This window comes from Rhinoderma darwinii, chromosome 1, assembly GCF_050947455.1.
Source record: "Rhinoderma darwinii isolate aRhiDar2 chromosome 1, aRhiDar2.hap1, whole genome shotgun sequence".
NCBI classification, from domain to species: Eukaryota; Metazoa; Chordata; class Amphibia; order Anura; family Rhinodermatidae; genus Rhinoderma; species Rhinoderma darwinii.
In genome coordinates, this window is record NC_134687.1 from 155,077,391 (window position 1) to 155,101,280 (window position 23,890).

The 23,890-nt window shown below is 42.4% G+C and overlaps 1 protein-coding gene across 4 annotated transcripts in view; it reads right to left on the bottom strand.

Moving 5' to 3' along the window:
- The window catches only part of AFG2A (AAA ATPase AFG2A), a 524,877-nt gene that overhangs the window by 386,954 nt on the left and 114,033 nt on the right, over positions 1-23,890 (bottom strand). For 3 of the 4 annotated variants that reach the window (XR_012883023.1, XM_075860478.1, XM_075860481.1), the window contains exons 12-13: positions 20,610-20,663; positions 11,542-11,621 (exon numbers count right to left, since the gene is read on the bottom strand). Coding sequence is in view for 3 of the 4 variants with exons in the window: in XM_075860478.1 (XP_075716593.1) it covers positions 11,542-11,621; positions 20,610-20,663 (134 nt within the window). In the remaining variant the exon portion in view is untranslated. Of the gene's footprint in view, positions 1-954; positions 1,757-11,541; positions 11,622-20,609; positions 20,664-23,890 lie in introns of those variants that run through there. The other variant, XM_075860480.1, reaches the window with a different exon arrangement.

Here is a 23,890-nt window from a genome sequence, read left to right on the forward strand (position 1 = left end):
GACAGGCTTCCCTGTATGAGTGTGCACACAGAAATTGCAGTTCATGATTAGGACCACCCACTGGACTCTTAAGCAGAGAATATGCAAAGCATATATCAATAAATTACAAGTTATACTGAATCTTTACCTACAAAACTATACATCAATGTGCTCAACTCCTCCTGCTCTATAACATGCTGCCCGCAGATTGGACTGCATTTTCAACATGAAAGGTTTCCTTTAACATGTATAAATTATGCACTGATTTTATTCTATACATGCAGTAGCAAAAGTGCTGTGATGCTTTCCAAAATATTATGTACTGTGAGTTCACTTGTGAAGTGGTTTTGTTTTCAGACAATTATACAGGTACAAAGTGGCATTACTAAAAAAAAAAACAGGACCAACCCAAAGACAAGTCCATTAGCAAAGGGTTGAAGTAAAAAACAGTCCTATGTTTTATGTTCAACTTAAAATCCTTTTTAGCTGATAGAATTTCTGCTGAATAGACTTCTACAGTTTCAGATAATTCCTTACAAATTGCAGTAGACTTGTTTAAGGCTTGAAAAACTAATTTATGGTGAAGGGAACCAGGAGGCACGGGTGAATGACTGGCAGAGACAAAGTAGACAGGTGTTTCCCTAAAAACCTCAGCATGGTTAGCACTAATAGTACAGAAAATTGATATCCAGAGGCAGAAAATTGTTAGCATCCCTAATGCATTTTTAAATTCCTACTGTGCAAAATCCGCCTGTAAAACCAGGACCCTCCTAAAAAGTGCCGTGTCTACGTTCCTACACAATTTGATTTCAGATTACTTTATTTTACCTCCCTTCTGGTTCTTATTTAAAAATGAATGTACTTGTACTTCCCGAATTTTTTAAACAGAAAGAACAGATGTGTACTCTTAAAATATGACAACACCAAGGCTTTCTTATCCACAGAAATAATTAACTTTTTATTAATCAACCCATCAAAGAACCTAGCAGTTTACTATTTCCTCTTCTGTTCCAAATATGAAAGCGAGAGCAGGTTTTATGGAGATAAACTGAGAGAAGCTAGTCCAGCTTTAAAATTCCGTTCTCGTTTCTATCAGGAAATACCTTAAGTACTTCTGACTTTTCTTTAGCGTGGGTGGGAAAGAAAGTTACATAATGTCAACCTTCACTGCATTTGGTTAATTTAGTAAAGCTTTGGAAAAGAGGCAGGAGCAAGGCTAATGGAAGAGAACAAAAAGAAAAGGTCACTTTGACATAAAATAGCAAGCATCATATAATCCAGCAAGAGGGGAAAGTCATGTTCAGTCCAAGAATGAGGTCAACAAAAGTGACAGAAAACAATACTACAGGCTGCAAGGCAGGGTGGAAGGAAACTGTAAGACAATGTTATGGATACAGGAATAAATAAAAGTAAACTTGAACCTTCTTTAGAAGCTATTGTCCTGTTTTCTATGACCTTATCCATTAATAATTAAAAATCATGGATGGAGAAACATGGAATTTCACAGTCCACTTTCCAAAATGGCGAATAGAAAAAAAAATAACGTTTTCTGATGTGTATTTAGCAAGTGAAAGAAACAAAAAGCTGTAAATGGACCCTTAGAAGAAAAGTTCTAGTGAAAAAATTGGTGAATATTCTGCTGTCCCACTTTGTTTCAGTAGCCCAGTGTCCAAATGTTCTAGACATCTGCAGCCGTCTAATAAAAGACTAAGGAGATGCAGTAGACTGTGACTGGAAGGACATTCCACAAATGACATTCAGTTTTAAGTCGCAATGTCTAAAATGTTGTACAAAGAGAGATTTGAACAAAAGTTTATTGCTCTCAGTAAGAAAAACAAAATAGCAATCTTGAAGATATGATACCTTTGAATAGCTAACTAAAAGAAATTATTTATTCTTGTTGTACACATACCCTCCTTTCAGGCAAAACAGTAGAGCTAAATAACTACCCACAAGTGCTTGATAAATAAAGGAAATATACAGAATAATACAGTTGTTTACTTTCCTGAGTAGGTAAATAGATTTATTAATCTTCAAGCCAGCAAGTTACAGTGGTCTCCTCCCAACAATTATTTTTCACCCTTCAATTAGGCATTAAAAGAGCCCATACACTTAAGATATTGATTGGCTGACAATATAATGGGGGTCACCTGACTCTCCCCGACTTCAGATGTCAGGGGAAAGAAGGATCGGGCATGTTGGATTTCTAGTGGTGTCTGGAAGCGACTTATTCCCCTCTCCCCTTTGAAATAAACATGAACGTTCAACCAAGCCAACTTATGGGAAAGTTTGGAGAAAAAATAGTCGTCCAAACAATCCTATTAATCCCATGCTCTAAATAATATATAAATAAGATGAATAATAGCAGTGCCAGCACTGAACCTTGGGGTGCACCACTTATAACCGGGGACCATTCAGAGTAAAACAACTATCGGGATACGGTCCTAGAGGCAGTTTTCAATCGATACTTTCATAACCAATGAATATTATTTTACCTATAAGGCGTCTATAATTGACATCTTAAAAAACCTTTAAAAAGTTCAAAAATACTGTATCCGTGGGTGCCCCTCTGTCCAGGCTTCTACTCATCTCCACATAAAAACAAACCAGTTTTGTTTGACAACTTCTGTTCTTAATAAAACCGTGCTGACTGTCACTTCTAACATTACTCTCTGTCTCATGCAGACCCTTGAAGGGTATTCCCAGAGTGGACAATTATCACCGATGCACAGGATAGGTCATAAGTGTCTGATTGCTGGGGGTCCCCACCAGTCACTAAAACGGGGGTCCTAAATCCCCTGTTCTTCCTCACTGTACAATCGCAGTGAGGATAACTTCAAATTAAGTGATGGGCAAGCATGCGTGCTGCCCCTCAAGTCAAAGTCTATGGGAATAACGGTAACAGCTAAGCAAAACGCTCTGCTGTTTTGGTCAGTCCCATAGATATTGAATGGAGCAGCGGGCGCTTGCTCAACCACCATGCTATTTCAGCTCCTTCTCACTGTGAGGGCGGGGGTGAAGTGAGGAGGAACGGAGGTTCAGAGCCGCCGTTCTCACGATCGGTGGGCCTTTTTTGAAAATAGGCACCATATTTGCTTTGCACCAATTGATGATACTATGCCCAGACAATATATACTATTAAAGAAGCTCTAAATATCATCAACAAAAGTACAGAAATTACGGAACTGAGCTCTGAGAACTCATAGTGGTAACCCATCTGTATTCCATTGATTTAGTCAGCCGAAAATAAAAAACTTTTTTTTTGCACTTTGTATTTTGAAAAAGCTAAAAGTCCTCACAAATATATTTACTGGCTAATGATTTACAATTTAAAGCACATAACTTGTAAATATTATAAGTCACGTTAGAATTCTACTGTCATTTCACAGTGCATTGTGCTCCCAACAGCAAATTATACATTTAGGCAGACTAAAAAAAATAGATTTACTGCCTGACTAGAACACTTAAAATAATTTTTATTAGTAGATACTAAAATAAGCTCTTAAAGCCCAATTCGCACATAACAGCAGGCTCAGTCAAGTGGTCAGTAGCAGAGAAAGGTCTATTGGTAGTGGTAGCGATTCTCCACCCCCTAGACCAACCTCTCCTCTTATTATATAATACACTGTATACCACTAGCTGAATAGATAATCCAACGCGTTTCTGTATCACTGGTACATGTGATACATCATCAGGGATTACGATTGTTTAGATTATTACTGCCGGTTAGCACAGTTTTGTGCCGGTTCAACCTCCCGGCGCGTGCACGACTCTGATACAATGGCCGCACACGAGACTGAGAAGTTCCGGTCTTTTACCAGGCTTAAGCCCTCCTACTCTGCTGACTTACTCGCAGCAAGCCGCCAACCCGAGTAGAACACATCAATCATGACGTGTCAGGGTTGCGGCGAGCCTCCTTTTTAACAGCCAATCAGAGACATCTCAGACGCAAAGCGTCCCTGGTATCCTTGGAGACCTGTAAGCGGATGTCAAAACACTGCGGGGATACAGTACGATAGATTAGACACAATTACAGATGAACGAATCACTACATCTGGGCGTAATATAGCACAACATGCTAGGTAGATAGACGCCAGAATCTCCCACATGAAAAATACCCTATTAAAGGAATAGAACATGGACAAGATATAAGTGGCCATTGATTAGAAAATGACCCCTTAATAAAGTCAAGCCGCCAACCCGAGTAGAACAAGTCATGACGTGTCAGGGTCGTGGCGAGCCTCCTTTTTACCAGCCACTCAGAGACATCACGGACGCACAGCGGCCCGGGTATCCTTTGAGACCTATAAGCGAATGTCAGTACACTGCGATGATACAGTACGATGGATTAGATAAATGAAAAAATCACTAAAGCAGGGCATGCTAGATAGACAGACCCTGGGATCTCATCTAACAAATATACCGTATTACAGGAGTAGAAGTGGCCATTGATTAGTCAGAAAATTACCCCTTAATGCAGTCTACCATTATGCCACTCCCGATATATATAGAGGCACATATAGATTAGGTATAACCCAGTACTCTGATATACAGAACGTGGTCATAGAAAACATGCATAGGAGATCTGCTCATTGAGGCCCAATGGACTGATAGTCCGCAGACGAAAGATCCACTGTGCCTCCTTTTGTATGATTCTCCTATCAAGGTCACCGCCTCTAAGTGTAGATCTAATGTGCTCTATCCCTTGAAATTTAAGGATCGAGCTGTCCCCATTGTGGCATTCCCAGACGTGACGAGACACCGGAGTGTCTTCTTTCCTCCTAATGTCCCCTATATGTTCACGGATCCTCCTTCTGAATTCTCTTATGGTTTTGCCAATATATTGCAATTGGCAACCACATGTGATCAAATATACGATTCCCTTCGTTTTACAATTGATATAGGTTGTTTTCAAACAACCTCCCTGTGCTCGTACTCTTTTTTTTTTTTTTTTTAAACTCGTTTTATTGAAAATTTTTCAAAGTTTAACAAAAAGTCAAATTCAAAATAGTGAATGGACCACAATGTCCTATAACTTTGTAACAAAGCACTCGCAGGTGCTAAAAACATAAGTGCCATAATTTCACTCAATGCCAGCATTATCTTGCGAACAGTTACACCATATTTGTAAAACGTAACCATCTGAGCGTTCATTAATAATAACAGTACAAGTGTTTGATTGTATGCGAGAGGCCCGGGACATCCACTGTCACCCCTTCCAACTGTGATTATCTCCCCCCCCCCCCCCAGCGTACTCCTTGCTTGCCCCAGTTCTCTGGAGGAGTAATTAGTATCTGGTGCTTCACACCACATGTCCCAAATTTTGTGGAATTTGTCAGGTAACTTTCTGTGTTTGTAGATGATGCGTTCGTACGACACTGTCGAATTTACCAAGTTTTTCCACACCGTAACTTTCGGGGGTCGTCTATCCATCCACCTCATTGATATACCTTTGCGAGCTAGAAATAGTGTCTCCTGTATAAAAATTCTGGTGTAATGTGGCCATTGGTCTTCCTCCATTATGCCAAATAAACATATTTCTGGTGAGCTGTTGATCGGGAATGGCAGTATCCGATTTAGGACTTCAACCACATCCGCCCAGTATTTCTTGATATGAGGACACGTCCACACCATATGCCAAAAATCTGCAGGAGCATGTAAGCATTTAGGACAGGCAGGTTCCGCTATACAATGCATTTTAAACAGTCGAATAGGCGTTAGATAGGCTTGATGTATGTAGTATAACTGAATGAGCTTGTTATTAGCCGCCGGCGACACATGTAAGTGAGATTGCAGTAAATCATCAATTTTCTCTTCAGTTAGCGATGGTATCAATTGGACCCATTTAGAGATAGCTGGTAGGGGTGCCGCTGAAGCCTTTTTATCCAAGAGGTGAGCGTATATGGTGGAGATCAGTCCTTTAGGACCCTGAGATCTGATCACCCCGATGAGGGGATATGAGGAGATGGGCTGACGATGTGCCGGGAACTGTGTGGAAAGGAGATGGCGCAGTTGTAGGTATTTGAAGAAGTGCTGCCTTGGGATGCGAAATCTTTCCTGCGCCTGTTCAAAGGATATAAAGGTGTCATTTTCATAGATATCGTTGAGCACCTGTACGTCCGCAGCTATCCAGTATGCTGCGTCCGGGAAGGTGTGCAAGGCTTTCAAGTCCATATTGTGCCATAATGGAGTCTCTTCCGGTATTGTGGGGGTACCTGAAATTTCCGCCGCCGCTTTCCAAACTCCTCGGGCTAGTCGACAAATGGGCAGTAGAGGTGTCCCTAGGTTCCCATGATGGAACAATATAGGCCATAGTATTTCATGCGCGGAGTATTCCAGTAATACTCTTTCAGTTCCAGCCGGTCGGTTTGCTTGTGTCCAGGGACCCAAATATTTGAGTTGGCCAGCTAAGTAGTATAGGTAGATATCTGGAAGAGCAATTCCAGCCATCTCTTTTGGGCGTTGTAATTTTTGTAAGGCCAATTTAGATCTAGAACGGCCCCATATGAAGGATATGATTAATGAGTCCAGTTGTTTGAAAAAGGATTTTGGTATAGGAGTACATACATGTTGTAGGACATACAGGCTCTTTGGTAGTACCACCATTTTAATCAAATTAATACGGCCCATGACTGATAAGGGAAGGGCCGCCCACACCTTGAATTTTTCTCTAAAGATAGCCAGAAGCGGATGGACATTGAGTGGAAGTGAGCGCGATGCGTTCCTGGCAATATGCAGTCCCAGATATTTGAAGCGATCCACTACTGCCAGACCTTCCATCGTGGAGCCCACCAGTTGAGATTCGTTTTGATAAAGAAACATTACTGACGACTTTGACCAATTTATGCGCAATCCAGAATAGTCTCCAAATGTGTTAATTAGGCTCATTGCCCTAGGAAGGGAAGACTGCACCCTTGAAATGAAGAGCATGATGTCGTCGGCGTATAAGGCAATTCGATCCTCTTTTGCCGCGTGCTGGATACCTTGTAGCTCTGTGTCTGATCTTAGAAGTATCGCCAACGGTTCCATTGCCATGGCAAAGAGTAGTGGCGATAGAGGGCATCCCTGCCTTGTTCCACGGCCGAGCTCAAATGAAGTCGATGTCAGGCCATTCAGTGCCACGGTAGCTTTCGGATGAGTATATATGAGTTGTATCCAAGACACAAAGGCCGGTCCAAAGCCAAAGCATGTGAGAACGCTGGAGAGATAGGGCCACTCCACTGAGTCGAAGGCCTTAGCGGCATCTAGGGAAGCCAGAGCCCAATCATTGCTGTTCCGTTCCGCTATTTGTGCCACCGCGTGTACTCTCCTCAGGTTGTCCGAGGTGCTCCTTCCCGGTATGAATCCCGATTGGTCAGGATGGACGAGCTCTGCTATGATCAGGTTCAGCCTGTTCGCGAAAACTTTGGTCAATAATTTATAGTCGTGTTGAGCAAGGATATAGGCCTATATGACCCGCAGTCTAATGGTGACTTGTCCGGTTTCAGAAGCACAATTATAGTAGCGTCATAGAATGAAGCCGGTAACATTCCCTTTTCAAATGACGTATTCAAGACTTCCAGTAGCTGAGGCAAGAGTTGTTCCTGGTATTTGACGTATACTTCAAGCGGTATGCCATCCGGGCCAAATGCTTTTCCCTTCGCCATTGAGGATAATGCTTCTGTCAATTCCTGAAGTGTTAGAGGGGCATCCATAGACTCCCTTTGCATGTCCGTCATTTTGGGTATATTTATTTCCGACAAATAATCCTTGATGTTCTGAGGAGACACCTGCAATGTCGGGCTATAGAGGTCCTTGTAGAAGTCTGTAAAGCAATTGAGGATTTGCACATTATCATGAAGCATGTTCCCTTCAGAAGTTTTAATACGTAATATGGCAGGAGAGGCAGAGTTGCAGTGTATGAGATGTGCCAAGAGACTACTGGATTGATTGCCATGCTCGAAATATCTCTGCTTAGAAAAGAAGATGCGACGTTTAGTCTTTTCGTGAAGAAGATTTACGTATTCTCTGCCCTTCTGTAGCCAGTTATGTTGAGAGCTTGGGGAGGGATCTGCAATGAATGCGGCCTCCAAGTTGGTGCATTCGTTCTCCAGCAGCTGTTCCATCTTGGAAGATTGTCGTTTATGATAGGAAATTGATGACTGCAAACATCCGCGAAGGTATGCCTTCAGGGCATCCCAGAGGGCCGAGTGATTATCAAAGGGAAGGTTATCCGCAAAGAACATTTCAAGTTGGACAGGTATTCGATCTTGAGCGCCGAGCACTGTAAGCCAGAATGGGTGTATCTTCCTGGGACCTCTGTTCACGTGTGGGCGGAGGGTAAGCTTAACCAGCATAGGGGAGTGGTCCGACATTGCACGGGGTAAGTGTGAAATAATTTCCATCATACTATATACTTTGGGATTACCGCACATATGATCAATCCGAGACAGTGTGTTTCTCCCAGGTGTAAAGCAGGTAAACTCTAGTTTATCAGGGTATCTCTGTCTCCACATATCCAGCCAGCCCATCTCTCTCATGAACCCAGCCAAGGGAGTGATTACAGGTGGATTCACCAGTACCGCTCCAGAATTAAACTTATCAATAGACGGGTCCAGCAGCAGATTGAAATCTCCCATGCACAACACTCCGGCCATAGGAAACTGTGAGGCAAACTTTGCCGCTTCATAAAGTACCGACATGGGGGCCGGTGGTGGAAGATAAAGTCCAATCAGCACAAAGGGATAACCTTCTATCCAGGCATGTATGAATATCCATCTGCCGTCTGTATCCTTTAGTACCACGTCCAGTTCCTGTGCTCGTACTCAAGTTACTGCTACATAAAATGGACGCACATGCCTTACAGGATCCACATCTAAAGCTTCCCTTCAGACTGCTGTTTAACCAGGTGACAGGAGAATCCTGCACACTCATGTGGCTATGCACCACACGATTCTTGACATTTCGCCCCCGCCTATATGTGATAAGGGGAGACTATCCTATCAAATCCCCTATATCTGGGTCAGCTTTCAAAATTCCCCAGTACCGTTGTAGGATTGATCTAATCTCTACATTGGCGGAGTCAAAGGTGCCTATGACCCTAACTAGTTCATCATCCTTTTTCTTAGGCCTAGGGTTGAGTAAGTCATCCTGATTACACCCCAATACATTCTGGTAGGCTTGCTTTAGGACATATCTCGGGTATCCTCTACGTCTGAACCTGTTTTCCAGTTCACGTGCTGATATTTTGTAATCGGATATAGTTGAACAATTCCGTCGTGCCCTTAGATATTGGCCCCTCGGAATCCCAGGTCCAAGGTTCATTGGATGGCAGCTTTCCCATCTAAGAAGACTATTTGTAGCAGTCTTTTTACGGTACATATTCGTTTGAATGGCTCCTGAGGCTGTCTTAGAGATCAACACGTCCAGAAATGTAATCTTATTCTCATTGATCTCTGACGTAAAAAACAGACCTAGATTATTGACGTTGAGGATCGCCACAAACTCTTCAAACTCTCCCTTGGTTCCTTTCCATAGTATTAAAATATCGTCAATAAATCTAATCCATAATACGATATAAGATGTCCATTGCTCCATAATTTCATTGAAAACACATTCCTTTTCCCACCAACCCAAATATAGGTTGGCATACGTGGGTGCACACGGACTCCCCATCGCCACTCCCCTGAGTTGGTGATAGAATTTCTGATCGAACAGAAAGAAATTGTGCTCTAGAATAAATCTTAATAGGGAAATAACGAATTCACTGTGGGCCTGAAAATGTATCCCTTTCCCTTTAAAGAAGTGTTCAATAGCTATACATCCCTGATCGTGAGGGATGGAGCTGTACAATGCCTCAACGTCCAGAGATGCCAGTAAAACGTCTTGGTCACACCGTATACCGTCAAGCTTTCTCAGAGCATCGATAGTGTCCCTGACATAGGAAGGGAGTGATGTTACAAAGGGTCTGAGGATCTTATCTAGATATAGACTCGCATTCTGCGATAGACTGTCTATTCCAGACACAATAGGGCGACCTTTTAATGGAATAGTCCCCTTATGTATTTTGGGCAGACTATAAAAGGTTGCGACTTGAGGGAAATCAGCCAGCATAGAAGTCATTTCCTTCTCGCTGATGAGGTCAAGGAGTCTGGCTGGACCTAAAATACCCTTAAGCTGATTTTTGAAAATCAAAGTAGGATCAGACTCAAGCACTCTATAACATTGTTGGTCATGCAGTATACTATGACACATTTTCTTATACTTGATATGATCCATAACCACGATATTTCCGCCTTTATCGGAAGGCTTAATAATAATCGTGTTGTCATTTTCAAGTGATCGTAAACCTGCCATTTCTTCCTTAGTTGTATTAAAGTGACAGAGCCTCGAGTCTTCCAGCGATCTAAGTTGGTCCTCAACTACCTTGACAAACACATCAATGGATAGAGCACATTAGATCTACACTTAGAGGCGGTGACCTTGATAGGAGAATCCTACAAAAGGAGTCACAGTGGATCTTTCGTCTGCGGACTATCAGTCCTTTGGGCCTCAATGAGCAGATCTCCTATGCATGTTTTCTATGACGACGTTCTGTATATCAGAGTACTGGGTTATACCTAATCTATATGTGCCTCTATATATATCGGGAGTGGCATAATGGTAGGCTGCATTAAGGGGTCATTTTCTGACTAATCAATGGCCACTTCTACTCCTGTAATACAGTATATTTGTTAGATGAGATCCCAGGGTCTGTCTATCTAGCATGCCCTGCTTTAGTGAGTTTTTCATTTATCTAATCCATCGTACTGTATCATCGCAGTGTACTGACATTCGCTTATAGGTCTCAAAGGATACCAGGGACGCTGTGCATCCGTGATGTCTCCGAGTGGCTGGTAAAAAGGAGGCTCGCCGCGACCCTGACACGTCATGATTGACGTGTTCTACTCGGGTTGGCGGCTTGACTTTATTAAGGGGTCATTTTCTAATCAATGGCCACTTATATCTTGTCCATGTTCTATTCCTTTAATAAGGTATTTTTGATGTGGGAGATTCTGGTGTCTATCTACCTAGCATGTTGTGCTATATTACGCCCAGATGTAGTGATTCGTTCATCTGTAATTGTGTCTAATCTATCGTACTGTATCCCCGCAGTGTTTTGACATCCGCTTATAGGTCTCCAAGGATACCAGGGACGCTTTGCGCCCGAGATGTCTCTGATTGGCTGGTAAAAAGGAGGCTCGCCGCAACCCTGACACGTCATGATTGACGTGTTCTACTCGGGTTGGCGGCTTGCTGCGAGTACGTCAGCAGAGTAGGAGGGCTTAAGCCTGGTAAATGACCGGAACTTCTCCGGCTTTTACCAATAGACCTTTCTCTGCTACTGACCACTTTACTGAGCCTGCTGTTATGTGCGAATTGGGCTTTAAGAGCTTATTTTAGTATCTACTAATAAAAATTATTTTAAGTGTTCTAGTCAGGCAGTAAATCTAGAAATTAACGGAACACAACAATTTTATCAATGTGCATAGTTTATTCAGACTAAAAAAAATAGGAGCATGAAGTATAAATGTCGAGGCCTACCTTCCTCTTTCAACAGCCAAAGCATCTATTTCATCAAAGAAAAGTATGGCTGGAGAAACTGCTCTTGCTTTCCTGAATATCTAGGGATGAAAACAATGTAATGCAATAAAACATCTATTAAGACATTTATTTTTTTCTAGACAAATCAAATATAGCTTTCGTAAAACTAAAGAGCTGTGAAAAACTATTTGCCCCCTTCCAGATGTTCCTTATTATTGCATATCTGACAAACTCAATGGTTTCTGATCTTTATAAAAATGTAATATTACATAAGGGAAACCTTAGTAAACACGTAATACAGTTTTCCGGTCTTAAAGTGTAACTAAACGTTCGATCAACATTTTATTTTCGAGCAGCATGTGTAATATAAATATATTTTGTAATATACTTTATTAATAAATTTTGGCTCCTTTTTGTGTTATATGTGTTTTAAATGGCCACTCTGACACTTTTTTACTACGTTTTATTTTTTGTATTTCTCCAGTTGCTAGCAGAAATCCATACACTTTTTGAATGTATCGGTGTACGGACTCTGCTGCCTGTGTGTACGGCCCCATACTGACGTCAGGAAGGTCTCTCTGCCTCTATGTACTATACAGTTCTCTATAGAGTGACCAGCAGCAGCAGAGCGTGTGAGAGGCACTTCCGTAGCAGAAGCGCAGGTCTGGCGCCCCCCTTCCTGTTCCCTCTTTCCCCTGTCCACTGTACTGTAACCGGCAGGGAGGAGAATGACAGCTCTGATGCTGTCCGGTCTATGGTATGTGCGCGTGGCGCTTCTGTAGCAGAAGCGCAGGTCTAGCGGCGGCTCCCTAGCTAGACCTGCACTTCTGCTACGGAAGCGCTTCTCACACATACCATACACCGCCCAGTGGTGTAGCTATAGGGGTCGCAGAAGTCGGGCCCCTAAGCCACACGCTGACTGGGCTGTACTAAGGATAGGATAATCACACTGCCGCACTCCGCGCTGTGTCAGGCTGCAGTGATGGACTTGCATGCACTGCTGTTCTCCTACTTCCCCGTCATTAGGATGCATTTTCTGCGCGCAGTGGTCTCTGTGCCTGGGTGATTCTCCCCCTTCCCTCCGGCAAAGAGTCTCAGGACACTGTAATCTGAGCTGCTAATTAGCATCAGATAAGACTAGGACTGCTCCGTCCCCCGCAAGCACCCGGCCGTCCCGTCTTATCTTCCCTGCACTTGCCAGGGAAAGTGAAAAGAAAAACTCTGATTCCTTTCTTATTGAGTGTGCAGACATATTTACATCTCTGTATATAATGTGTTCTGCTGTGCATAGCTCAGTACACGCTCACAGTATTGTATTTATCACCTCAGAGTTCACTGCCCATGAAAGATACATACAAATCGTAACATCACACATGGTCAGACACGCCCCTAGCAACTGCCAGAATCAGGAAATGTGAGAAAATACATGTCGACGGTTTCACAAGAACAAAAGCTGCAAAAAAGGTACTTTGAAGTGAAAAAAAATTCTAGGAAGTAATGTATTCACATAGAGGGACATAATAGCAGTTTAAATATTTTTTTTTTTTGCGAAAGTTTAGCTACGCTTTAAGTACATAAAGCTCAATCATACAATGAAAGGTTGTGCAACTCTTCAATTCCTCAACGTATAAAAGATCCCTGCTTGCGGTCAGTGATTGTATCGCTCACATACAACAGGACAAGAGAGAAATGTATGCTACTATGTGTTTAGGTTACATAGAAATGCGTAGATTAATACTGTACATTGTAACAAAACCTCCTTTGTGTTAACAGCACAAGGTCAGCAAGGGTTTTTAGCCTCTGAATGTAAAAAAAAACATATTGGCACCAATAAGCCTAAAGGTGACTATTAGATATATATCAGCGACTTATCACTCATATCGGGTATGTTAAAATTCAAAAGGCACCATCCTTCTTCCCCCATCTGCTGCCGAAAGGCCCTTTACACAAATCCTCAAAAAAATGGTTCAGTCAGCATTGACTTAATGTGTATGGCCAGCTGAAGGGTCTCTGAATGAGTGTGTGAATGGGATTTTTTAAGATTCTATTCCTACAACACTCCAGAAAATATAGCGTACTAGTCCTTCTCAATGAATTAGAATATCATCAAAAAGTTAATTTATTTCAGTAATTCAGTTCAAAAAGTGAAACTCATATATGATATAGATTCATTACACACAGAGTTACCTATTTCCAGCATTTTCTTTCTTTTAATGTTGATGATTATGGCTAAAAGTTAATGAAAACCCCAAATTTAGTGTCTCAGAAAATTAGAATATTATATAAGCTCAATTTCTCAAATCTTTGTTTTTATTGAAGATTAACACCAAGAGAACATCCTTACATAGATCATGAGGAACACGAGAGGAAGCTTACGGCACGCAGGCTGAAGTTCCTAGCAAGAATGATAATACAGGACGAAAAACATTCGAATATAAACAGTAGTAACTATATACAAGGTACCCGTGTCACAGTATGAGAAAATTAAATCGAGATAATGTAGGAGAGAAATCTGATGAAATACATAGTATGAGAGTAAGGGGAGTAATATTAGGGTCTTCATATTTGGAGGGAACCCGTGCAGTCATAAGGTTTCCAATTTTAGCTACCAACTAAAGATCATGAGTGCAACACAGGGTGGGGGAGGGGATAGAGGCATGGAAAGTTAGCCATGGTGTCCACACCTTCAGATTGTTAACATGTTTTCTGAGTTCCCAGCTCAAGTGCTCCTCCATCCTGCAAATGGAGTCCATCTTATCTAACCACTCACGGAAAGTTGGGGGTTCTGACTATTTCCAGTGGAGTGGAATCAGTAGTTTGGCCACCGTAATCATTTGAGTAATTAGATCATTACATTTCGGACAGAAGTTGTGCGATGGAGCCCAGAGGAGGATAAGAGGAGCACCAAGGGGGAGGTTTTGTGCCGTAACTCCCTGAATTGTGTCAGCCACTTTATCCCAAAAGGGCTTGATCAAGGGGCAGTCCCACCAGATATGGGATATGTTACCAACGTCAGAACTACATCTCCAAAACTTGTTGGATGGGATCAAATTAATTTTGTACAAAAATCAGGAGTACTGTACCACCTGGTTATGGTCTTAAAAGAGTTCTCTTGAATTTTAACACATCTAGGGAAGCCAAATATATGCTTCAAAATAAAAGAGGTATCTTCCTTACTGAAGGTGACATCTAGTTCTTTCTCCCAGGCTAGTATAAAACTAGGTTTGGCAGGAGAGCCATCTAAAATCAAGCCAGAGTAAATCTTAGAGATTAGGCCTATAGGTAGAGCAGGTAACAACAAAAATGTCTCCAGCCAGGAGGGTTCTGAGATGTCGGGGAACATCTTTAGAAAGAGATTGCATGTTTCTATGAAGCCCAGGGAGTGTAAGAAAGGGAGGGTCGATTGTGCAGCTTCAGGTAGCAGCACGGTGGCTCAGCGGTTAGCACTATTGCCTTGCAGCGCTGGGGTCCTGGTTTCAAATCTAACCAAGGCCAACAACTGCATGGAGTATGTATGTTCTCCCTGTGTTTGTGTGGGTTTCCTCCGGGAACTCTGGTTTCCTCCCACACCCTAAAAACATACCAATAGGGAATTTAGATTGTGAGCCCCAATGGGGACAGTAAGAACATATGTACAGCGATGCGGAATGTGTTGGTGCTATATAAGTTACAGAAATAAATAGGTAGAAAAATTTCTGAGATACTGAGATACTGAGATGGTACCTTTAAAAATGGGGCTCATTGAGTTTGCAAGACCAGGTTTTAGAGAGGGACACCACAGTCGGGCTTGTAAACCCTGAGGAAGTAAAGCTCTCTCAGCTTCCAGGGTCGGGGACCAGTCTCTGAGTCTATTCAATGAAACCCACCTGCTAAGGTGTATAGCCTTATAATAAGTCAAAATGTCTGGGAGGCCTATTCCACCGGAATGGGATTTGAGAATAAGTGTCTATGTGCTAGCCACGGCTTTCTAGAGTTCCAGAGAAATCTAGAAAATAGATATTTTATGGCGTTAAAGAAAGTGTTGGGCAAACGAGGGAGGGGAGGTTTATATGTTGCAAAAATCAGGTAAGTTGTATAGCGATGTATAGTATTGAAAGAACTCGTTTGTTATATCTCCAATATCGGAGGATAGAGAACCTGGAAGAGTCTTGATCTCCTTGATAAAGGATTGTTCTACATTTTTCTTAAGAAGTTTGGACATGACTTTAGATCCTCTGTCCCCATGTGCATAAAATTTGAAAGAGCTACGCTGATAAAGTTTGGCTGACTTAATATTTAGTAAGTCCTTCAACTTCTTTCGCAAGTCACTCAAATCCCGTTGTATCTCAAGCGCTTTCGAGCATTTACCAACTCTCTCCAGAGCAGAGATCTGTGAGAGGATGGAATTTAGCTCTCTCTCCCTTTGTTTTTTACAATAGGCACCGAGTGCAATAAGTTTGCCTCTGATGAAGGCTTTGTGTGTTTCCCACACAATTGGCGTTGAGACATCAGGAGTTTCATTTCTCTGAAAGAAGTCGGTAAGGTGGGCAGACAAGGATGTTATAGTGCGTGGATCATCTAAGAGGGTTTCATTCAAAGACCAAGTCCATGCCTTGGGGGTAGGTTCTCCATATTGATGTTGAGGGAAATTGGGGTGTGGTCAGATAGGGTTATCAAACCTATTCGAGGGACAGTCGCTATGGGTAGAGGTCTACTGGAAATAAAGATGGATCCCATGGACATATAAATCAAAAGGTTGTGGGGAAGTGAAGTCGCCAAACATCTCTCAGGTTTAGGTGTTAGAGGCAGCTCCTAATTCTTTTGAGGGAGGAATGCGCAGTAGTTGGTCTGGTAGAGGACGTATCAAGCAGGGGCTCTAATGAAACATTAAAGTCTCCACCCACCACTAAAAGTCCCTCCGCAAAATCTTTGAATAAATTTAACATTTTGAGTAACCACTGAGATTGTCCCTGGTTTGGAGCGTATAAATTAGCAAAGGTGAGCCAGCAATAGTTCCCTTAATTAAAAGGAATCTGCCGTCCGGGTCAGACTGAGATATTGAGTGGACGTAGGGTATATTTTTCTTGAAAGATATGCTGACCCCCCTGGAGAAGGAGGAAGGGTGAGTGCTATGAAACCATGTATTGTAATAATAATGTGAGAGAGTTGGTAGTTTGAGTGGTTTAAAATGGGTTTCCTGTAAAAGAATGACATCAGCACTCTTTCTTTCAGGAGCGCTAGGATTTGACTCCTTTTCCTGGGGTCAGTTAGGCCTCTGGTGTTGAGGGAGGTTACACAAATATCAGAACTAGACATAGATAAGTATAAGGAGTGAAGAAATAGGTGTAGGACCACTGGGTTACCCATTGGCAGAGAGGTGAGAGGGAAACAAATGGAAGACATCAAGCAGAGATATCACATTAGTATTTGATGGCATCAGTTTCTCAGCGGGTAGAAAAAACATTTCAATAGATGTAAAACATAGGATTAAAACTAGTGTAACAAAGCAAAATAGCATGGAGATAGGCAGAGCATGTACCATATAAACAGTACATCTCAGATCGACAGATCAAGAAATTAGTTTTAGAAAACTCTATGCAATGGTATCATATAAAATTAAAGTAGAGGTAATTATGTAATGGTCTAACATGGTAACGCAACGGATAGAGTGGTAACCCGCAGAATGCATATAACGTAATTATAAGAAAGTAGTAAAGCGTCACTGCTTATACAAGTAAATAAAGAACCATAATATAAAAAAAGAATATGGGGACCAGCGGGTGCCCGCTTAAGTCCAGTGATTCTTGGCTATCTTGTGTGGATTGACAGTCTCCCAGGGCGTGTTTGGAGGTATTGATGGTAAATTGGTCAGGTTTTGAAAAACAGCCCAATCCGGAACTTCCAAGTCGGGGATTCGCAAGGCCACCGGTGCACCCTCAAGGTCCACATGCCTGCGAATCATATATCTTTTGCCTTCAGTTATAAAGGAGAAGCCGAAGCTGTCTACCAGGACATTTTTAAGCACTTGATGCTTCCCTCTGCTGACAAGCTTTATGGAGATGCGGATTTCATTTTCCAGGAGTACTTGGCACCTGACCACACTGCCAAAAGTACCAATACCTGGTTTAATAACCACAGTATCACTGTGCTTGATTGGCCAGCAAACTCGCCTGACCTAAACCCCATGGAGAATCTATGGGTAATGTCAAGAGGAAGATGAGAGACACCAGACCCAACAATTCAGACGAGCTAAAGGCCGCTATCAAAGCAACCTGGGCTTCCATAACACCTCAGCAGTGCCACAGGCTTATCGCCTCCATTCCACGCCGCATTGATGCAGCAATTCATGCAAAAGGAGCTCCGACCAAATATTGAGTGTATATACTGTACATACTTTTCAGTAGGCCAACATTTCGGTATTGAAACTCATTTTTTAAATTGGGCTTATTTAATATGCTAATTTTCTGAGACACAAAATTTAGGGTTTTCATTAAAGGGATTATCCGGGGACCAAAAATTAAAAAAATTGCTTTGCATTCATATTTTTATGTAAAAAGAAGCCACTTACTAATATACTTTAATTAAAAATTTGGTACAAATTGGTGCCGTACAAACCCGGTGAACAGTTCCCGGAGGTCCTGGAGCTTTTCTAATATTGATGACACGCCGACACGGCCCCACGTGACTGAGGGCTTGCTTCCTGTGCTGTTTGTGTCAGCGTGTTATCAAGGGCATGACCGCAAGGGGCTGTCACAATGCCTATTGCTGAAGTCCCGGAGCAGGGCATCAGCTAGCGCTTTGCTCGAAACTCACACTCGCACTGCTCCGACATTTGGTCAGTGAATTCAGGGGTTTCCTATAGCTGGAGTTCCAGAGCAGAGCATCAGCTGATGCTCTGCTCGGGGACTCCAGCATTGCTGCCAACGTCACTGTCACTGTCCATATATGGACAGTGACGTCGGCAGCAGTACGGGAGTCCCCAGGCAGAGCACCAGCTGATGTTCTGCTCCAGAACTCCAGCTATAGGAAACCCTTAAAGTGACTGACCAAATGTCGGGAGAAGTGCTGGAGTCCCGAGCAAAGCGCTAGCTGATGCTCTGCTCAGGGACTCCAGCAATAGGCAATGTGACAGCCCCTTGCGGTCATGCCATTGATAACATGCTGACACGAACTGCACAGTAAGCAAGCCCTAGTCACGTGGGGCCGTGTCGGCACGCCATCATTATTAGAAAAGCTCCAGGACTTCTGGGAACAGTTCACCGGGTTTGAACAGCACCATTTAGTACCGAATTTATAATTAACCCCTTAGTGACCAGCCAATTTTAGGCCCTAATGACCAAGCTATTTTATTCGTTTTTCTATAGTCGCATTCAAAGAGCTATAACTTTTTTATTTTTTCGTCTATCTAGCTGTATGGGGACTTGTTTTTTTGCGGGATTAGTTGTACTTTTTAATATCACAATTTTAGGGTACATATAATTTTTTTATTAACTTTTATTAACTTTTTTTTGGGGGATTATAAAAGAAAACCTGAAATTCCACCATTGTTCTATGCGTTTTTAAATTGATGCCGTTCACTGTGCGGCGTAAATAACATGTTACCTTTATTCTATGGGTCGGTACGATTACGGCGATACCACATATGTAGATGTTTTTTATGTTTTACGACTTTTGCACAATAAAAACACTTTTGAACTAAAATAATTTGTTTTTGCATCGTTGCATTCCAAGAGCCGTAACTTTTTTATTTTTCCATCAATGTAGTGATTTTTTGGGTTTGTTTTCTGCAGGACGAGACGTAGTTTTGATTGGTACTGTTTTGGGGTGCATGGGACTTATTGATTCATTTTTATTATTACTTTTTTGGGGGGCAATGGAAAAAAATAGCAATTTCGCCATTGTTTTTTGCGTTTTTACGTTATTACGGTCGCTGCGATACCATAGATGTGTACTTTTATTTATTTTTTACACTTTTACTAAATAAAACCACTTTTTATGGAAAAAAATTGATTTATTTTTTTACTGTAATTTTTATTAATAATCTTTATTTCACATTTATTATTTTATTTCATTAGTCCCACTAGGGGACTTTACTGTGCGATCTTCAGATCGCTGCTATAATGCTTTGGTATACTTCATAGCCAATCTGTTAGGACGTGCGCGTCCTAACAGGCATATGTCCAGGGCAGACCTGGGGGCTTTTATCAAGCCCCCAGCTGCCATGACAACCCATCGGAGACCCGCGATTGCATTTGCGGGCCGCCGATGGGTGACAGAGGGAGCTCACTCCCTCTGTAAACAAGTTAAATGCTGCGGTCGCTATTGACGGCGGTATTTAACGGGTTAAACGGCCGCGATCGAAGTAAACTTCGATTGCGGGTGTTGGAGCAGGAGCCCAGCTGTCATCAAACAGCTGAGCCCCGGCTACAGCCTGCACGGGAGACCCGTGCAGGACTTAGACCAGGCTCACGTGAAAAGGCGTCAGCCTAGCCTAAGGCCCCTTAGTGACGAACGTGAAAAGGCGTATTGTTTGTCACTAAGGGGTTAAAGTATATTAGTAAGTGACTTATTTTTACATAAATGTATGAATGCAAAGCAATTTTTGGTCCCCGGATAACCCCTTTAACGGTTAGACATAATCATCAACATTAAAATAAAAAAATGATGTTAACAGATTACTCTGTAATGAATCTATATAATATGAGTTTCACTTTTTGAATTGAATTACTGAAATAAATTAACTTTTTGATGATATTCGAATTCATTTAGAAGGACCAGTATATGCGTTAATAGTGTGGTCCATGCTATATGTATACAGGGCCTATAGAGAATATGGAAAAGTGCAGTTATGAAGCAGATCCCAAGTTAGTATTCTGAGGTTAAAACTTATTTTACTTGTTTATACCAGTCCTACCTTTTTAACCTATCATATGTTTATGATGCCGTAACCGATTTCACAATTAAATAAAACAACATCATTCTAGAAAAAAAAGAAACCTTTTTTATATTCATCAAGTAAAAGTAACAAACACATTAGCGTATGCTTTCCTATAAAATTTGAGATGCTCTGTAGCTAAATTCACACTTACCTCTCGAACAGCCCTTTCTGATTCACCAACATATTTATTCATCAGTTCTGGGCCCTAAAAATGGAGAGAAAGGAAAAACACAAAATAAACCTGAATTGGAGTTGAAACTATACAAGGTATCTTTAAGCTGGCCATACATATGTAAATGTACCCCCAATATATTATTCATGGTCACGGTCGGCAAAGGGACATACATTTTAAGATCTCTACATCTATGAACATGAAAATCGTTCCAATTGTTGCAAATATCATTTGTGTGCACTAGTGCCCACTGCGTTTCAAACAACTTTCCATTAGTTAGAAAAATTATTTTACAAACATAAAATAGTGAATTGCTAAAGGGTAGTTCCAGGTACAAATGGAGCCGCGCTTCTAACCAGAAGTCTAAGGCCCTGTTCACACTGAGTTTTTGGACGCGGGAACCGCATCGGAAAACGTGTCAAAAAACATCCGAAAACGCCTCCCTTTGTTTTTAATGGGTGGCGGAGGTATTTTTTTCCCGCGAGCGGTAAAAAATGTTCGGGAAAAAGAAGCGACGTGCCCTATCTTCGGGCGTTTACGCCTCTGACCAATGGGAGGCAGAGAAAGCGTATTCCGTGGCGTTTTTGCTCGTGGCGCTCAATTGGCGCGAGCGAAAAATGCCGTGGAAAACGGCGTGCAGACAGATCAAAATCTGTCTCAAAATGCGAAATGGAATTTTGAGGCAGAATTTTCTGCCTGGAAAAAAAACTCTGCGAACCGGGCCTAAGGGTATGTTCACACGTAGCGTAAATACTGTGGATTTTCCTCAATATATTTAATTGTGGAAAATCCGCAGCCTCATACAGTAGCAGGAGAGTGGATGAGATTTGAACAAATCTCATTCCCAGGCTGCGTAAATAATATGCCAAAAAAACATTTATAGGCTATGTTCACACGGGGTATTTTGCCGAGTTTTTTGACGCGGAAACCGCGTCGCAAAACTCGGCAGAAACGGCCCGAGAACGCCTCCCATTTATTTCAATGGGAGGCGTCAGCGTCTTTTTCCCGCGAGCAGTAAAACTGCCTCGCGGGAAAAAGAAGCGACATGCCCTATGTTCGGGCGCTTCCGCCTCCGACCTCCCATTGACTTCAATGGGAGGCAGGAGAAAGCGTATATCTCGCTGTTTTATGCCCGCGGCGTTCAATGGCCGCGGGCGAAAAACGGCGCGATAATTGCCGCGAAAATCGGCGTGCAGGGAGAGGAATATCTGCCTCAAAGTTCCAAACGGAATTTTGAGGCAGATATTCCTCCCCCAAAATACTCCGTGTGAACATAGCCATAAATTGACCTGTGATGTGTTTTTTTAATCCGCAGCATGTCAATTTAGGGTGACTTTACATGATGCGGTTTTGCCGCACGGCCAAAAACGACTTGCGTTTTTACTGCGATTTGCAAAAAATTCACCCTGTGTGAACATACCCTAAAAGTGATGACGAGAGATACAGCCGGCGGAGTGGGCAGTCTGGTTGCCTAGGCACCCATACAATGGCAGAAGCCTATCCTGCAAAGGAGTTATGCAGAGGAGACTTCTGGCACTGTACAATTGCATAGATAACCAGACTGCCGACTCTCCTAGCAGTGTCTCTCATGTCACTTTAAAACCTCTGCCAAAAGACATATTCGTAACTATGCCCACCCTTTCACTAGCCTCAACATGGCTAATTTCTTTCAAAAACAGTGCCACGTTTGTGCACAGGTTGTGTGTGGTATTGCAGCTCAGACCCATTCATTTAATAGAACCGAGCTGCAACATCAGACGCAACCCATGGACAGGTGTGGCACGGTTTCTGGAAGAAAGCAGCCATGTTTTTGTAATTCTGGTCAACACCTTTAACAATTATCATTGTGTATGGGCAACTTTATTCAAGACATGACTATAATGCCCACAACTTTCTTATTTCATGGAGGCATTATGTAGGACTCGTTCCGGGAAGTCTTATAGAGTGCTACAAAAGAAGCAGATACTATAACTTTAAATTCCAAAAGATGCATATGTCAGACACAATTGGTCGAAGTGTGGCATGAGGAACACATATACGCAGTTTCAATCATTAGAAAAAGAGTCATGAGAAATTTTCTAAGCCAAACAAAACGTCCACATTATTTTTTGTGGTTAAGACATTGCAGAATGCAAAACGAACGTTGGCCGAGAGTCATGATTTAGAGTCCCCTAAATGTATATTCAATTACAGGACAATGACCTCTCAAACATTAAAAGCATAAGAGGTTTTACGTCTGACAAAGTTACAAATTCTACAAATGACATTTAAAATGTCATCTACCTCTGACCGCTGGAACCGTCACTTGACATGACATGCTTTACCAGGGTGAAGGGCCCATGTACAAAGCCTTAGATATCTCTTAAATTCCCTAAGAACGAGTGCTCTGTCTGCTTAAAGAGAACCTTTCACCTGCCCATACATGTGCAGCTGAGTGCACCATGTAATAGGCAGGGCTGAACAAACCTTGCCTCACTTTAAAAAAAATTCTATCCTCCTCCGTTATTTAGATATCGGTGCCCAATATGTAAATAACCCCCTGAACTGTCAATGGGGCGTGTAAATGGCATGGGGGAGTGTTACTTATCACTGTGACACTGTCCAATCAGCTACGGACGGTGTCACAGCGGCTTCCTTCACTGTCTGACAAGAGCTGGAGAGAGGAGTGCAAGCACGCACACAGCTCCGCTGCTGCCACAGAACAGAAGAGAAGAAGAATGTGAATTCTTCTTCTTCTGTTCCGTGGCGGCGGGAGTATCGTATTGTCGGCAGCGGCGTCGGAGCTGTGCGCGCGGGCACGCGCGCATGCTCTCACTCTTTAGCTCTCGGCAGACAAGGCTGTGTTAAGTCACACAGTCTTGTTGTCCTTGTCTGCCGAAAGCTGAAGTGTGAGAGAGCGTGCGCAACCGTGCGCACAGCTCCGATGTCGCTACCGACAATACTCCCGCCGCCACGGAACAGAATAATTAGAATTCACCACCTTATCCTCTTCTGTTCCGTGGTGGCGGCGGAGCTGTGCGCGCTTGCACTCCTCTCTCCAGCTCTTGTCAGACAGTGAAGGAAGCCGCTGTGACACCGTCCGTAGCTGATTGGACAGTGTCACAGTGATAAGTAACACTCCCCCATGCCATTTACACGCCCCATTGACAGTTCAGGGGGTTATTTACATATTGGGCACCGATATCTAAATAATGGAGGAGGATAGAATTTTTTTTAAAGTGAGACAACGTTTGTTCAGCGCTGCCTATTACATGGTGCAC